This window comes from Mesocricetus auratus, unplaced genomic scaffold (assembly GCF_017639785.1).
Source record: "Mesocricetus auratus isolate SY011 unplaced genomic scaffold, BCM_Maur_2.0 Super-Scaffold_100011, whole genome shotgun sequence".
Lineage (NCBI taxonomy): Eukaryota > Metazoa > Chordata > Mammalia > Rodentia > Cricetidae > Mesocricetus > Mesocricetus auratus.
The window spans coordinates 62,445,732-62,463,735 of NW_024429195.1; the positions used below are offsets into that span (position 1 = coordinate 62,445,732).

Here is an 18,004-nt window from a genome sequence, read left to right on the forward strand (position 1 = left end):
AAATGGATTCCCACCCTCTACCACATTAGGATTCTGTACACAATATTCTATTTATACCACATACCTGAAACAATCAAACAAAGTAATTAATCATTTCTTCCAAGCATTTCTGAGTTACATCCAAGCATTTTTTAATGTTTTATTTTTTTATTTTTAAATCTAAATTTAAATTAGAAACAAGGTTGCTTCACATGTCAATTCCAGGTCCGTCTCCCTTTCCCTCCTCTCCTCCTGCGCCCTCCCATCAACTCCCCCAATATTCCCTCAGTTCCCCAGGGAGGGTGAGGCCCTCCATGGGGGTGTTCACAGTTTGTCATTTCATCCAGGGCAGGGCCTAGACCCTCCTCCAAAAATCCAGGGTGAGAGTGCATCTCTCATTGTTGGGTGGGAGCCCAAAGTCCATTTATATACCCGGGATAAATACTGATCTACGACCCAAGGCTCAATAGATGACCTAGGCCTCCTCACTGACACCCACATTCAGGGGGTCTTGATCAGTCCCATGCTGGATTCCCAGACATAAGTCTGGGATTCAAAAGCTAACCCTTGTCAGGTCAGCTGTTTCTGGGGGTTAAACCAGCCCAGTCTTAATCCCTTTGGTCATCAGTCCTCCCTCTCTGTCACTGGATTTCTTGAGTTCAGCTCAGTGCTTAGCCATGGGAGTCTGCCTCTGCTTCCAGTAGCCACTGAATAAAGGTTCTGTTTCCCAGACTCTCTGGCCATGGGACTATAGGCTGGCACTCCCCAGATGTATGTCTAAAATCCATATATGAGAGAGTGCATCCCATGTTTCTCTTTTTGTGACTGGGTTACCTTGCTCAGGATGGTTTCTTCTAGTGACATCCATTTGCCTCCAAATTTCAGAATTCCATTGTTTTTTTTCTGCTGAATAGTACTCCATTGTGTAAATGTACCACATTTTCTCTATCCACTCTTTGGTTGAGGGGGATCTAGGTTGCTTCCAAGTTCTGGCTATTACAAATAATGCTGCTATGAACATAGTGGAACATCTTTATTGTATGAATGGGCATCTTTTGGATATATGCCTAAGAGTGGAGTTGCTGGGTCTTGTGGTAGGTTTATTCCCATTTTTCTGAGGAATCTCCATACTGATTTCCAAAGTGGGTGTATACGTTGGCACTCCCACCAGCAGTGGAGGAGTGTTCCCCTTTCTCCACATCCTCTCCAGCTTAACTGTCATTGTTGTTTTTGATTTTAGCCTTTCTGACAGGAGTAAGATGGTATCTCAGAGTTGTTTTGATTTGTATTTCCTGATGACTAAGAATGCTGAACACTTTCTCAAGTGCCTCTCAGCTATTTTAGACTCCTCTATTGAGAATTCTCTATTTAGTTCTGTAGCCCACGTTTTAATTGGATCCTTTGGTGTTTTGGATACTTGCTTGTTGAGTCCTTTTAAAAATTGGAGATCAACCCTCTGTCAGATGTGGGGTTAGTGAATATCTTTTCCCATTCTTTGAGCTGCCTTTTTGTCTTGCTGACTGTGTCCTTTGGCAAAGGCTAACTCTTTTTAATAAATATTACATGCTAACTATACTGTTTCTAGTTACCTTCCAGAACTTGATGTCAAGACCCTACTGCTGAAAACACCATATACAGGAGTCATAAAACATGATGAGATGAAGCTGGAACTATTATAGAAACTTCATCCCTACTAGTTAGCTTTTATAGTTCTATAATGTACTGTCCTGACACAACCATCAACCAATCTTACACAGCTGTAATACGCATAAGTGGCAATTATCACTAGTCTGACAAAACATTCCCCTGGTCCAGTGGTGGCACTAACGTTATGGGAGTCACCAACCACTTTCAGGTTGAATATAAGGCCTGGTTCACAAAAAGGATGCATACTTAGAACCATTTTCAGGGCAAAGAGCATGTGGCTAAACAGGATATAGGGTCCTAAGGGGAACCTACTGATACAGTTGTGCTAAAGGGATGTAGCATTTAACTGACCCCTAATGAATTGTCATTTTACGTATAGATTAGTGTAGCTCTCAGACCTTATCAGATAAGCCTCTGTGTGCAGTAGATGGGGATTAGTCTAGAGATTCACAACCAGTCAAGGTGCAGAGAATAAGAAACTGCGGGGATGTTAACCCTTACATTGGACATCTGTATCACACCCATTTCTCCTGAGGCTCAGAGATCATTGTGGAAGAAAGAGTAGAATGATTGTAAAAGCCAGAGGTGGTAAATGACTGCAACGATTCTGTGTTCTAGGCACATCAGGAAAGCTGTACATATGAACTCACAGTGGTTAGGATAGCAGGCCAAAGACTTGAACATGCTCAAGCCAGACAAAATCCTAGCATGGAAAAAGAGATGATGCTCAAGTCTCACCCATGCTTAGGAGCTATTGATAACTGATTGTTGATGGATGAGGGAGAGTTAGTTCTCTTTAAAGGCATGGCCCCTTGGAGCCTGACCACTTTGTATGGCCATGACTCTGAAAGTATATGGGTATCACTAATTGGATTCTGTGTGTTTACAAAAAAGAATGAGGACCCAAAGTTAGGTTGATATAACATGGAGGGAATATTTGGGAAGAGTTGGGGGAGGGATGAGTATACTGAAATGATAGTATATGATATTTTCAATAAAGAAAGAAAATGATGTAATTATGGTCACTAATTTTTCTCTGTCTCAACAAAATAATTACTTTCCCTTTTCTGTATAAAAAGGCAATTATTTTCCATTATATTAGTAAGCAGAAACATGCAATTCACCTGAGTGTGAGTGAATTTCTAGCAAGTGCATAAATCGTTTCATATAGATCTTATTTTCTAAGATCACTAAGACTCACTCACTGAAGATAAGCCCTCAGCTGCTGCCACTAAGAGTACCACCTGTGTACATTCACTAAGTTACTTTTTAAAAGGATCCTGCCCACCTCTTCTCTCTCTCTCTTCTCTATTCCTCTTTCTCTCTCCCTCCCTCTCTCTCTCTCCTTCTCTACCTATCTCCTCTCCACTCTCTCTTTTCTCTTCTACTGCTCCTCTCCCCAGAGGCTGGTCTCCTTCCTCCCTCTTTCCCATTCCCTTTCCCCTAACAAAACCCCCTCCACATGAGCTCTGTAGCATGGCATCTTTGTGCTGCTTTTTAAGTTACAACAACTGACAGCTGGGAAACCTGCATGGGACCAAAGTAGACCTTCTAAATGTGGGTGGTAGTTATGTGACTTGATTTGTTGGGTGGGGGTGGAGGATGGCAATGGGACCAGGATGTATCCTGGGTGCCTATACTGGCTTTTTGGAAGTCATTCCCTATGGTGGGATACCTTGTTCAGCCTTGATGCAGGGGGTATGGGCTTGTTCTTCCCTCAACTTGATATGACAAATTTTAACTGCCCAATGAAGTCCTTAATCCCCCTCAGGAGTGGATGGGGGTGTGAAGGTGGGGAGGTGAGGAGCAGGAGAAAGGGAGGGAGGGAAACTGGAGTTGGTATATAAAATGAAAAATAAATTTTTGAAATTCAATAGATACACATTAGAACTTCTCAAATTAGTTCAATTTGAATTGCTATGGCCAATATAAATGTGGCCAATCGAAAGTCAGAAGCAAATTCACTGTATTTAAAGCCAGTTGCTTAGTTTTCAGATGCAAACACTGGACAAATGATTCTAGGGGATTGCTGTTATTTAGTCATGTGTTGTTCTTGTGTGTGTGCATGTGTACGGTATATGCATGTGTTCATGTGGTTTCTGCATATGGAACAGAGTTCTTTGTTAATAATTATCTAGCATGTTTTTGAGACAGGGCCATCTTTATAGCTTGAGATTGATCAAATAGTTTGTCTGGCAAGCTACTCTATGGATCTTTCTGTCTCAACCACTCTGGTGCCTAAAACCACAGATGAGTGGTGTCTTCCCTTGCTTTACATACTAGCATTGGAAATCCAAACTCATGTCTTCATGCTTGTGTGGCAAGCACGTCACTGACTAAACTATCTTTTCAGCACTTTAACTGTGCTTTGGAAAATATACATCATTTAGGAGAATATATATCATTCTGATTGGAGAGTATATCAAATATTTTAGGAGTTAGGTAGGGTTATGTTTAGGATTTTCTAAAATTGCCTTTGCATAGGACACCATGGTTTATAATAGCAACGTCATTTCCTTGTTCTTTTGAATATAGAATTATTGCTGTATTTTATGATTTTCCAATTTGATTATAATTTTATGCTTTTTATTGTGGAACCAGATTAAACCTAGGATCTTGCATTTTCTAGGCACACCCTTTATACTGAGCTACATTTTCATCATAAAAATAATTTCCACAGCCTTTGTAGCCAAGGAATTCGAATACTTTCTACAAGAATTATGTCTTTGTTTTCTACTCTATTCCAATGTTTCCTTTTAATTTAACCCAGAAAGATTTTATTTAAGAAAAATCTTCTCCTCAGTGCTATCTTAATGAAGTTGTCAATCACACACAATGCAGTCTCTATTTCATTCACTCATTTCAGCTATCTTCTTATATATTCCTTGTTTTCCAAATTCCTAAACTTGCCTAGATAAAATTTCAAAATTTCTAATTCATCAAAAATATATATCGGTTTTAATATTTGGAAGTTTCTGGACAAGACTAATGATTTAGAAAACATGCGCATTCCTTATTTAAAAGTTGGACTGCCGGGCGGTGGTGGCGCACGCCTTTAATCCCAGCACTCGGGAGGCAGAGGCAGGCGGATTTCTGTGAGTTCGAGGTTGGGCTGGATCGATAGCCTCCAAAACAATACAGAGAAACCCTGTCTCGTAAAAACCAAAAAAAAAAGTTGGGCTTCCTGCTATTAGTGTTTTAGTTGTTTGGAAATTAAAAGTATCTGTCTTGAAACTGTATGGTCACTACTCATAGATATGTCTTATTTGAAGTTAATTTGGCAAGTCTTAGTACCAAGTTGATAACATTCATCAATCTTAGAGCTAAATAAAATGTCAAAACTAAGAAATATAACTTAAAATTTAAGAATACATGCAAGTGTCTAGATGCTACACAAAGAACTTGCTCCCTTGAAATTTCCATTCCTTCAAAGCATGGATGTGCTGTCTTCTTCCTGTAATCTGTAAGGTACTTTAAAAAATTAAAATATGATTGCATCATTTTCCCTTCCCTTTTCTCTATAATCCCTCCCATGTCCCAATCCTCAAGTTCATGGCCTCTTCTTTATTTTGAGATTACAATATAATTACATTTATTTCCTTTACTCCCTCCAAAAACCTCCATAACACCTCTCCTTACTCCCTTTCAAATGCATGGCTTCTTTTTTCAATAATTGTTTTACATACATACATGAAGGACCATATGTATTCCTACAGATATCCTTCTTGGTCTACATGATTGTGTTTGTATCTATATTTTTTAGCATAGACCATTTGGTATTAGACAACCAAACAATGTGCCCTTCTCTGGGGAAGACTATTGTAAGTTACAAGGTGCTTCTGAAAGTGAGGTGACAACTTACTTCATCCAGTCGCCGTTCAGTTCCCAGGGCCAAAAGGTTATTGTACTCCCGTTCAAGAATCTGCCTTGCCTGTTGACATCAAATTAAACTTACTGTAACTAAAGTTGCATTTTATTCAGAAGACAAAGTTTTCATTTATCAGAAGATGTTTTATAAAACATGCTTTAGTAGAGAGTTGCCCTTGCATAATTGGCCCCAGTCAAAGAGCTTTTAGTTCAAATGCTTATTCTCTTTCAATTGAGCATCTTATGTAAACTTTAAAATGTTAAGGACAAAATAAAGTTGTATTGCATTGGATTTTATCAAGCTTGCAACAAGTAGTTCACAAACTTGAAACTTTAGATTTTTCCAAAATCTTATTATGAATAAAAGGGCTGTAAAGATACTATCCCATGATGACTTTGAACTAGTGACCAACATGCCTCATCCACCAAAGTGCTGGAATTTCAGCTATACAGCACCTTGCCCAGTTTAAACCTCACGTATGTCAAGATTCTCATGCTCTAGTTTTTTAAATTGCTATTTTATCGATTGGGTGACCGTAGATTGGAGGCATTTTAATTTGTGTGGAACTCTGTTGATTCATATAACTCTCCAGATTTGGGAATCACCAGAACACTCACTCCAATCTAAGCATAATTAAACATGTAAAGAGAAGGGATTGCCAAAGGCCATCAGTCACAGATGCTGTTTTGTGGAGATGTGGTATTCAGGTAGGGCGCTATATCGTAGAAACTCCAAATCCCTGCATTTCTTATTTTTTAAAATATTTTTATTTTATGCTCATTTGTGTTTTGCATGCATGTAGAAGTACTGGAACTTGAGTTACAAACATGTGTGAGCTACCATGTGGTGCTGGGAATTGAACCTGGTTCAGCTGGAAGAACAGTCAGTGCTCTTAACCCTCAGCCATCTCTTCGTCCGTGACCTTCTAATTTTAAGGTTGTGTTTGACTAGCAACTTATTACCTTGAAATTAAAATCATGTGATGGAAATAAATTATGACTGCATTAAAGGAACAAGGCAGGGACAGAGACATGTACGCATGATACCAGGCAATGTGAAATTAGAGCTCACAGAGTTGATGTGGGATTGTGTGGTTAATGGAGTAAGGAGCACAGGGACTGGGAGAAAGGTTATGCAGTGGCCACAAGGAAGGTTGCAAGGACCGATACAATTGCAAGTAACTATAATATATTTCTGCATGACTAAAGCTAGAAGAAATATTCTCATTTCTTTGTGACTGATTTTATCTGTAGCTCTGGATGGCCTGGAACTCATTGCATAGACCAGGCTTACGTCAAGGTCAAGATCTGCCTGTCTCTTTTTCTTGAATACTAGGACGAAGATATGTATCACCATGCCAGGCTATTTTAAAAGTTTTTATCACAATGAAATAAAAATGTCTGGAACCATATGTTTAATTCAATTTAAACAACACTCTGTTGTATATATATATTTATATATATACATTTTTTATTTTTTATTATTATGTTTATATTTGCTAATTAAGATAAATTTAGTAAAAACAAAGATAAATTCACAGTCCTATATTTTCCTTAAGGTTCTGCTTCTTGTTCTATTAGCCAAGAACCAGTGAAGGGAAGCGCAAAGGGGCTTGCTTGCCTGGGTGTTCTGTGTTGGAATCTGCAACAATAAAGCCAAGCTGCTGTAGTCAAAGTTCTCATCCAGGGCTATAAGTGAGCCATGCACGCCACTCTCAAGAATGTTATTTGCATATTCTCGAAGTCCAATCGCTTGAATCCAGCGAATAACTCGGTCATTGCTCCACACTAAGACATCTAGAAAAGAGATGCATCAAGTCAAGACAGAGTCCTCTGCGGGATGAACAAAGTCGTGGCTGAAAGGAACCCAGGTTCCCTGAACTTGCGACCTTTATGCTGTTATCTTTAGACTCCCTAGAGCTGTTGACTCCTTTCTGTTCCATGAACACCTGTTACTGATCATCAGCCTTTGCTGTACTAAATCTCGCGATAACTTGGCATTCGCAGAGGTTTATTAGTACTAAAAACACAGCATTTCTATCAAACTGAACGCTGTCTAAAAGTATTTATTGCTGCTTTTATATCAGGACCCTGGGATCTAGTTGAAATTGAGTGCTTTTGCCACCAGATAGAGATAGTTGTCCCTCCCTCCTTCTTCATACTCCTAGTCCTCATCCCCCTTCTTCTTCCTCTCTGTCTCTCTGTCTCTCTGTCTCTCTGTCTCTCTGTCTCTCTGTCTCTCTGTCTCTCTCTCTCTCCCTCTCTCTCTCCATATATATATATATATATGTATATATATATATGTGTGTGTGTAGTCATATATCTATATCAACATTGTTTTAATGCTATTCTTCGTGTATTTATCTATTTATCTACTTATTTAATTTTCCGCGCTAACCACAGTTACCCCACCTTCTTCACCCCCACACCTCACAGCCTTCCCCTTTCCTAACCCCATCCACTCCTCATAGGGGGTAAGGCCTTCTGTAGTGAGGTAGGGAGTGAACAAAGTCCGTCATACCAAGTTGCGGCTGGACCAAGCTCCTGCCCCCTGCATCCAGGCTGCGCAAGGTGTCCCATCATAGGGAGTGGGCTCCAAAAGGCCAGTTTGCTCACCTCGAGATAGGTCCTTGTGCTGCTGCTAGGGCCCATCCCCCCAACAGATCAAGTCCATAACTGTCTCTCACATTCAGTTTGGCCCCATGCAGTCAGCCCACAGTCCTTGAGCTCCCACTAGCTCCGGTCAGCTGTCTCTGTGCTTTTCCCCATCATGCTCTTGACCCTCCCTTATGATCCTCCTCTCTCTCTTCAGCTGAACTCCAGGAGCTCAGCCCAATGCTTCCCTGTTCGTTATTTGAAGGTTTTTTTTTTTAACCACCGCTTCAATATTGCATATAATTAAAAGATCCTTATTTCTCTCCTGATGTTACATGTAAAAGAGAATTACCAGAACAAAAAGAAAATACATTGATACTTTCGATATTATTATCATTATTTTATTTTTTTTGAGACACAGTTTCTTCGGTAGTCCTGGCTGATCTGGAACTCACTCTGCTGGCCAGGCTGGCCTGGAATTCACGGAGATTCTCCTGCTTCTGCCTTCTGAGTGCTAGGATTAAAGGTGTGCACCACCACAGCCTGGTAACACTTTGCCATAAAGTCATCATTGTTTCAATAATTTATTAATGAAAAACTTAATTGTACATAGATACATATCATAATTTCCTCTTTTAGTTCTTTAAAAGTGGCATCTTAAGTACAAAAAATTTTAACATTTAGTTCCTAAAAGTTAAACCTTTAGAAGAAACATCATGTATGCCTGTTTGATGTAAAACCCACAAAAATGGGTTTTTTTTCCATCGATTCTGTCATATCATTTCTTTATGAACCAGTAGAATGATGCAAAAAAACTATAGAATCACATGTGAACCATAATGTTCTGATAAAGAAAATATTTAAGGAATCAAAGACTAAGTAAGAAAAAAATAAAAGATTTTCTCTACTTGTAGAAAAGACATCAAATTTGTTTAGTATGCCAAATTAAATATTTCTGTAAATATTCTTTTTGAGTAAAATTTATACTTAAATATATATTATATATTTGATATCTATCATTAAAGTTTTGTTTACAAAACTGTTATCAACTTCTACTTCTATCATTTGTCACCACCATGGGTTTCCTCATGTGTAACATTTAAACAACATGATATCACTGTTCCAAGCAGGAAACCTACTCATTCCATCAGTGACAGGTGACAGTAACCTGTATTGGCACTGGCTAATAGTTGTATGTATATCTCCATAACTCCTGATATTCAGTGTTCTTATACTACAGTGTGTCCTCTACATACAACATATCAATGCTAATTTATTTCTGTTTTGAATGCATTAGTTAGCATATATCTATTTCATATTATCACTCAGATATCTCAATGTAAAATCTACCATCATGAAGCATGTCTTATCTTTCATTTTTCCTTACCATCTTAATACCATGTATTTTTAAATTTTTTTTCTAAATGCCTGTTACAGCTTCTTTATTTTATATTATTCTGCCAAAGTCATACTTAAAACTTAAACTATGCATCCTTAACTCATTAAAGTCGTCTATATCTTGGTCTTTATTTTATGGATAATATACAGATGTTCAAATTAATTTCTTTTGCCCCACTACAATCACTGTAGCATTTCATTTGTTATTTGCTGCAATTCTGTGTAAAATCTAAGCCCTCTAGACATTACTGCTTGCAGGAGTGATGATAATTTTATCAATATATTCTTTATGTATATGTCCATACTGCAATTTGTATTATCTTCATAGTTTTTCTTCTGTCTAAATTTGTGATTCTTATATTTTCCATTTCAACTTTGTCTGAGAATCTGTTTTCCTGAAAATGTGTTCATTCTGTCTTTACTGTTAAAGGATTATTGACTCCTAACTATTGATTAACTGCGCGGAGTAATTGCAGATGGATTTTCTTACTTTTACTAAATGCATAATTTTTTAGATTAATGATACAAACTTTCTTCAAAAATTTTAAGAAATATCTAGTATTCAAGTTCACAATATATTGATGCATCAAGGTTTCAGATTTATACATAAACATGCTTGTTCATGCTTAGTAGTCTAAGACATATTAACCTTTTTCTACAAATATATATCAAGCAAAATCCCCACTATACATGTGGTTCAGTATAATTAACTAAAACAATACATTTATGGCACTGAGGCAAATAAACTCTAGTTGTAACTTTTCTTATATAGAACATCCTTATAGTAATTTTAATATTATAAATATCTTTCATAGAAAAATTACATGCTGGCATTTATGCTTAATAGGAATCCTCTTGACCTTAAGGATGAGTGACTGAAGGGCAATGTCAACTGTTTCTTAGCAATAAATTAAAAGTTAGTACATTTTTGACACCTTTCTCATGTCAGAAACCTGCTTTATAAGGTCAAGTTTAATTAGCAATTGTGATAATAACAGAGGCTTCTAGTCAGTGTTGAGAGCATTCCTCTAAATGCCATCAGATCAATAGGAGAAAGCAGGGGCTACTAATGCTCTCTCTCACAGCCACTTATATGTGATTCTTTGTATGTAATCACAGTGATTCTGATAAGAGGGTAGTGCATATTTAGATCATACACCCAACAACTTGATTTTTTTTTAATAATTAGAAAATCATGTTTTCTCCTCTAGATTAAGCTGAACAGGTAGTTTGATTTTTTTTTTCCTGTGTTGAAGAGGAAATTAGTGAGTAGTCCTTAGGTCAGCCATGGGTACTTCCTTTGGAAGGGAGTAAAGTGATTAGGAACATGAATAATAAAAAGACCCAGAGACAGATATTGGGGTTCAAAATGATGATCAAGAAAACAAAGCAGCGAACACTAGCTCTCAACTCAAGCTCACGCTGAAAGGCCTGATTGACACAGGTAGCCCTTCATCAAGTCTCAAGCTCCGGACTCTCCTCAGCCTGCCTGGAGAATTAATGCCTGATACTCTCAATGTTAAAGCCTGATACTGAGACCTTGTTCCTGTTTTATTCACCTTTCTAGTGTGTTGGGGTTAAAGGCATAGGCTCTCTTAGTTTTTTAGACTGATTCAGTTCTCCTGTATCCCTGAGCGGCCTTGAACTCAAAGAGATCCCTCTACCTCTTTTTATTATTATTATTTTAATTTTAAATAGCTTGTTTTACATGTCAATCCCAGTTCCCTCTCCCTCCCCTCCTCCCGCACCCCCCCACCATTCCCCCAGCCTCCCACCCTATTGCAATTCCTTCCACATAGGGGATATCTACAGTCTGTCATTTCACTCAGGGTACGGTCCAGGCATGCCCCTAAGAGTTCAGGCTGAGAGAGCATCCCTCTTTGTGTTATGGACACACGATGTCTGTTTGTATTCCAGGGATAAACACTGATCCACTGCTCAGGGCCCCATAGGTTGCCCAGGCTTCCTCACTGACTCTCACATTCGGGGGTCTACATCAGTCCCATGCTGGCCTCCCAACTGTCGGTCTGGTGTCCAAGAGCTCTCCCCTGTTCAGATCAGCTGTCTCTGCTGGTTTTGCCAGCCCATTCTTTGCCAATTTGCTCATCGCTCCTCTCTCTCTGTCACTGGGTTCCTTGGGTTCAGTTCAGTGTTTAACTGTGGGTGTTTGCCTCTGCTTCCATCAGACACTGGATGAAGGCTTCAGGATGGTTATAGACATCAAGTTCACTATCAGGAATGGGCATTCGAGGTGGTCTCTCCACTATTGCTTAGCTTGCCAATTGTCATCCCTTTAGATCACTATAGGTCACACTGGTGCCTAATCTGTCTTCTAACCTATGATTCCCTCTTCCCCCTATCCTACTCCTCCAGTCAACCTTCCTGTTCCCCTATGACCTACTCTCTCTTCCTCTTCTCCCCCTCTCTTCTTCCCAGCTCCCACTCGCCCCCACACCTCGCCTTGTTCCCCATCTGTTCAGAGGATCTTGCCTCATTCCTCTTCTCTTGGGTACCATGCATATCTCTTAGGTTCTTTCCTGTGATCCCTCTACCTCTTAATCCTAGGATTAAAGGTGTGTACTGTTCCTGGCTGCTAAGGTTAAAGTTGTGTGCCTGGCTTCTATGTCTTGTGGCTGACTTTGATTTCTGAATCCTCAGGCAAGCTTTAATAAATCATAAATAGTATATTACCATAGTGATTATTGTGGACTAATTGCTAATTCTTATAAGGGGGTTGTTATAAGTGACTGAGTCCATTAAGACACGAATCTTGGCTGCGCAGTGGTGGCACGCACCTTTAATTCCAGCACTCAGGAGGCAGAGGCAGGTGGATCTCTGTGAGTTCGAGGCCGGGCTGGACCGATAGCCTCCAAAACAATTCAGAGAAACCCTGTCTTGTAAAAGCCAAAAACCAAAAACAAAAAAAAAAAAGAAGACACGAATCTTACCTGGCAATGCAACTCTTTATAAGCCTTATTTGCTTCCCTAATTGTTAGCAACTGTGAGGTTACTAGTGCAAGGGAAATGCCCACAAAAACCTGTGCTTTGCTGTGTGGATTTTTAGACTCACAGACTTGGAGATGCAGCTCCTCCACTGAAACTTATCTTACCTTGGATATTTTGTTATATTAACTCAAAACTGAATACTAGAGTGGTTAATTATTAAATATATTGCTTGTAGATTGCATCGTCAGCAGGGACTGTCTTTGAACACAGGATGATTGCAACTGTTAGTTTTACATCATAACGCTATTCCAAGTTAATGTTATTAATAGACTGGTGAATTTCAGAGAAAACATATTTATAGAATTTCCACATGGATTCCCAATATAATTTTTATAATTATTTATGAAAAATTTCTGAGAACTGAAATTAAATCCAAATGCTGTAAGCCAGGATGAACATCTATATCCAACAACTAGTTTTTCTTTAGCAATTAGAAAGATCCAAAAGTCTCTAACAAATGAAAGTCTAGCATATTTGTTTTTTAAATCATGTTTTCTCCTCTATACAAAGGTGAACAGATAATTTGGTATGATTTTAATGTCCCCCAAATTTTCCTAAGTTGGGTTCTTTTCCCTTAATGATATAATAAACTGTTGTTGAAGCAACATATCATATTTTCTTAATTATGGCAATATTCTTTTAACAGTTTGAAATAAAGTTCTACAGAAAGCCATTTTTAACATGGGTAGAATACATAATACATTCAGAGAACTAAATCTACTTCCAAAAAGTCAAAAGTATGTACTCAAAATGATTAACCCTGTGATGTGGCAATATCCTTTTCTGTGCTATACTGGAAATAAAACAGAAATGATAGTTGGATCAAAATGTATAGTATGGTCTGATGATGATTGTATCATATACATCACCTTAGGTTTCAGATTAGACATTTAAAACACCCATAGGAAAGACATTTGTTAGTAAACGAGGATGTATTACCTTTTATTTCATGTTGGCTTGCTTCTCGTCTTCTCTCTAGTTCTTTTCTATCATAATTCAATCTTTTTAAGCACATAATTCCATATTGTAAACTTGTTCTATTTTTAGAAAGAAGAAAGCACATAAGGTTGCATCAGCAGGTGAAGAATATTCTATTATTAATTTTGGTCAACTCTACCTTCTAAAAGAGTCCATTTATCAATTAAATCCACAATAGCAGTCTTCAATTAGGAAGGAATAAATTTATAATTATTTCAAGAATAAAATAATTCTAAAACAGAAAAATTTTGAACAATAGGATATTCATAATTTTGAAAATAACTAGACATAGTTATCCATAGTTCCACAGATATCCATACATACACACACATTTTTTTTTCGAGACAGGGTTTCTCTGTGGCTTTGGAGGCTGTCCTGAAACTCACTCTGTAGACCAGGCTGGCCTCGAACTCACAGAGATCCGCCTGCCTCTGCCTCCCGAGTGCTGGGATTAAAGGCGTGCGCCAACACCGCCCAGCATACACACACATTTTTATACATAGTTATCCAGACAGTTACGTTGCTGTCTTCAATTCAGCATTTTCTACAGTACATTTTTTCATATTAGTGCTATATTCCTTCACAAAGAACTTAATGTCTCTCTTCAAAGACAGAGATAACTTTAGAGGAAATCAATGATTCTTTGATTGATGAAAAAAGAGGAGTGAATAAAGGAATAATGCAGGGTACAGAATATGAAGAAGTAGACAATCACACAGAGACATAGACTCTGTGGAGAGGGTGCTGTGGAAAAGAAACCTCAGAAGGGTGGGATGCAAGAAATGTTGGGCTACCACTGAACATTATATACTGTACTACAGACCGTGAATCAAATTTCAGAGACGTGGTGACATTGAGACACACTATGTAGTGCTAAAATTCAGGCTAGGAATTAGCAGAAAAATACAGTCCAATGTGAGAAATCTGGATATGCCAAAGCATTCCATGTATGAGATGCATCCTGGGAATTTTTCAGTGGAGGAGAAGATGATAATAAAATTGGAGTTGGTAACAATAGATTGAGTAATATTAAAAAGATTACAGAAGGGTATAATAGGAAAATCAAAGAACTTCTAGGTTTAAAGTAATGATCATTGCCTATCATTAATTTCTGAAAAGATATATATATATATTCATACCTGTACATCAGACAGACTATATTCTCTCTCTCTCTCTCTCTCTCTATATATATATATATATATATATATGTATATATATATATATATTCACATGTCAATCCCAGCTCCCTCTCCCTCCCCTCCTCCCCAGCCCTCCCCACCAGGTCCCCCAGTCCCCCACCTAATCTCCACTCTGATCTCCAGGGAGAGTGAGGCCCTACATGGTGGATCTCCAGTGTCTGTCATTTCATCCAGGGCAGGGCCTAGGCCCTAGCCCAAGAGTCCCAGCTGAGAGAGCATCCCATATTGTGGCATGGGTACTCCAAGTCTATTTGTATACCAGGGATAAATAGTACCCAAAGCCCCATAGATTACCTAGGCCACCTCACTGACACCTACCTTCAGGGTGTCTGGGTCAGTCCCATGATATCCACACAGCCATCAATCTGGGGTCCAAGAGCTCCCCCTTGTTAGGTTAACTGTTTCTGTGTGTGTTAAACCAGCCCAGACTTAACTCCTTTGCCCATCAGTTCTCTCTTTCTGACACTGGATTCCAGTAGTTCAGTTCAGTGATTGTCTGTGGATATCTGCCCCTGTTTCATCAGTCACTGGATGAATGATCTGTTTCCCAGACTCTCTGGCAGTGAGATTGTATGTTGGCAATCCCCTGATTCATGTCTAAAATTCATAAATGAGTGAGTACATACCATGTTTCTCTTTTTGTGACTGGGTTACCTCACTCAGGATAGTTTCTTCTAGTGCCATCCAATTGCCTGCAAATTTCAAGATTCCATTGTTTTTTTTCTGCTAAATAGTACTCCATTGTGTAAATGTACCACATTTTCTCTATCAACTCTTCAGTTGAGGGTCATCTAGGTTGCTTCCAGGTTCTGGCTATGCTGCTATGAACATAGTGGAACAGACATCCTTGTTGTATGACTGTGCATCATTTAGGTATATTCTGGGTCTTGTGGTTGACTGATTCTTTTCCTGAGGAATCTCCATACTGATTTCCAAAGTGGCTGTACAAGTCGGCACTCCCACCAGCAATGGAGGAGTATTCCCCTTTCTCCACATCCTCACCAGCATAAACTGTCCTTGGAGTTTTTAATTTTAGCCATTCTGACAGTAGTGAGATGGTGTCTCAGAGTTGTTTTGATTTGCATTTCCCGGATGGCTGTGGATGTTGAGCTCTCAAGTCTCTCTCAGCCATTTTAGATGCCTCTACTGAGAATTCTCTATTTAGTTCCGTACTCCACTTTTTGATTGGATCCTTTGGTGTTTTGGAGAATTGTTTCTTGAGTTCTTTGTAAATTTTGAAGATCAGTCCTCTGTCAGATGTGGGGTAGGTGAATATCTTTTCCCATTCTGTGGGTTGCCTTTTTGTCTTGCTGACTGTGTCCTTTGCCTTACAGAAGCTTCTCAGTTTCAGGAGGTCCCACTTATTAATTGTCGATCTTACTGTCTGTGCTACTGGAGTTATGTTCAGGAAGCTGTCTCCTGTACCAGTTCATTCAATTTCTCTTTTAACCACTTCAGTGTGGCTGGACTTATTTTTAGGTCTTTGATCCATTTGGATTTAAGTTTTGTGCATGGCAATAGACATGGATCTATCTTTAGTCTTCTACATGCTAATATCCAGTTATGCCAGCACCATTTGTTGAAGATGCTTTCTTTTTTCCATTGTACAATTTTAGCTTCTTCGTCAAGGATCAGGTGTTCATACAAGTATGGGTTAATGTCGGGGTGTTCAATTCGATTCCATTGGTCTACCTGTCTATTTTTGTGCAATTACCAACCTGTTTTGAGGACTATAGCTCTGTTGTAGAGCTTAAAGTCAGGGCTGGTGATGCCTCCAGATGTTGCCTTGTTGAAGAGGGTTGTTTTGGGCTATTCTGAGTCTTTTGTTTTTCCATATAAAGTTCCCTGGTAGAGTTTTTCGGGTCACTTATGTAAACTATATTATCATCTGTAAATAATGAAAGTTTGACCTCTTCCTTTCCAATTTGTAGCTCCTTGATCTCCTTTTGTTGTCGTATTGCTCTAGCTAAAACTTCAAGTACAATATTGAAGAGGTATGGAGAGAGTGAACAGGTTTGTCTTGCTCCTGATCATAGAGGAATTGCATTGAGTTACTGTCCATTTAGTTTGATGTTGCCTGTTGTTTTGCTGTATATAGCTTTTATTATGTTAAGGTAAGTTCCTGTTATCCCAGATCTCTCCAAGACATTTATCATGAAGGGGTGTTGGATTTTGTCAAAGGCTTTTTCAGTATCCAGTGGGAAGATCATGTGATTTTTGTTTCTCAGCTGGTTGATGTAGTAGATTACATTGATGGATTTTCGTATATTGAACCAACACTGCATGCCTAGGATGAAGCCTACTTGATCATGGTGGATGAGTTTTCTGGTGTGTTCTTAGTTCTGATTTGCCAGTATTTTATTGAATGTTTTTTCATCAATGTTCATGAGGGATATTGGTCTGAAGTTTTCTTTCTTAGTGTGTCTTTGTGTGGCTTAGGTGTCAAGGTTATTGAAGCCTCGTAGAAAGAGTTTGGCAAAAACCCTTCTTCTTCTATTGAGTAGAAAACTTTGAGAGGAATTTGTATAAGCTGTTCTTTGAATTTCTGGTAGAATTCTGCACTGAGATCATCTGGTTCTGGGCTTTCTTTGGTTGGGAGAATTTTGATGACTGCTTCTATCTCCTTAGGGGTTATAGGTCTATTTAAATTGCTTATCTGTTCTTGATTTAATTTAGGCAAGTGATATCTATCTAGAAAGTTATCCATTTCCTTTAGATTTTCAAATTGTGTGGAGTACTGGTTTTCAAAGTATGGCATGATGATTCTCTGGATTTCCTCAGTGTCCATTGTTATGTCCCCCTTTTCATTTCTGATTTTGTTAATTTGCATGTTCACACTCTGTCGTTTGGTAAGTTTGGATAAAGGTTTATCTATCTTGTTGATTTTCTCAAAGAATCAACTCTTCATTACATTGATTTTTTTGTATTGTTTTCCTAGTTTCTGCTTTACTGATTTCAGCCCTCAATTTTATTATTTCCTGGTGTCTACTCCTCCTGGGTGAATTTGTTTCTTTGTGTTTTAGAGTTTTCAGTTTCCCTGTTAATTCTCTAGTGTAACTATTCTCCAGTTTCTTCATGTGGGCACTTTTTGCTATGAACTTCCCTCTTAGCATTGCTTTCAAAGTATCCTATAAGTTTGGGTATGTTGTGTCCTCATAGCAAATAATTTCTATGTTGTGTATTTTAAAGCAATGTGACACAAACACCTGAAATCCTAGAAAAATCATGAGTGTATGTCTCCCTATATGCATATCTCAAGACTTTTACCCTTATACCCAGAATGTGACTATATTTGGAGATGGGACCTTTACAAGGCAAACAACTTAAATGATGTC

At 38.5% G+C, this 18,004-nt stretch overlaps 1 protein-coding gene across 25 annotated transcripts in view; it reads right to left on the reverse strand.

Moving 5' to 3' along the window:
- Ppfia2 (PTPRF interacting protein alpha 2) overlaps positions 1–18,004 on the reverse strand; it is a 451,568-nt gene that overhangs the window by 5,343 nt on the left and 428,221 nt on the right. For all 25 annotated transcript variants that reach the window (XM_040754942.1, XM_013111885.3, XM_040754945.1 and 22 more), the window contains 3 exons: positions 13,432–13,529; positions 7,115–7,290; positions 5,489–5,557 (listed from right to left, as the gene is read on the reverse strand). In XM_040754942.1, the coding sequence (XP_040610876.1) occupies positions 5,489–5,557; positions 7,115–7,290; positions 13,432–13,529 (343 nt within the window). The remainder of the gene's footprint in view (positions 1–5,488; positions 5,558–7,114; positions 7,291–13,431; positions 13,530–18,004) is intronic.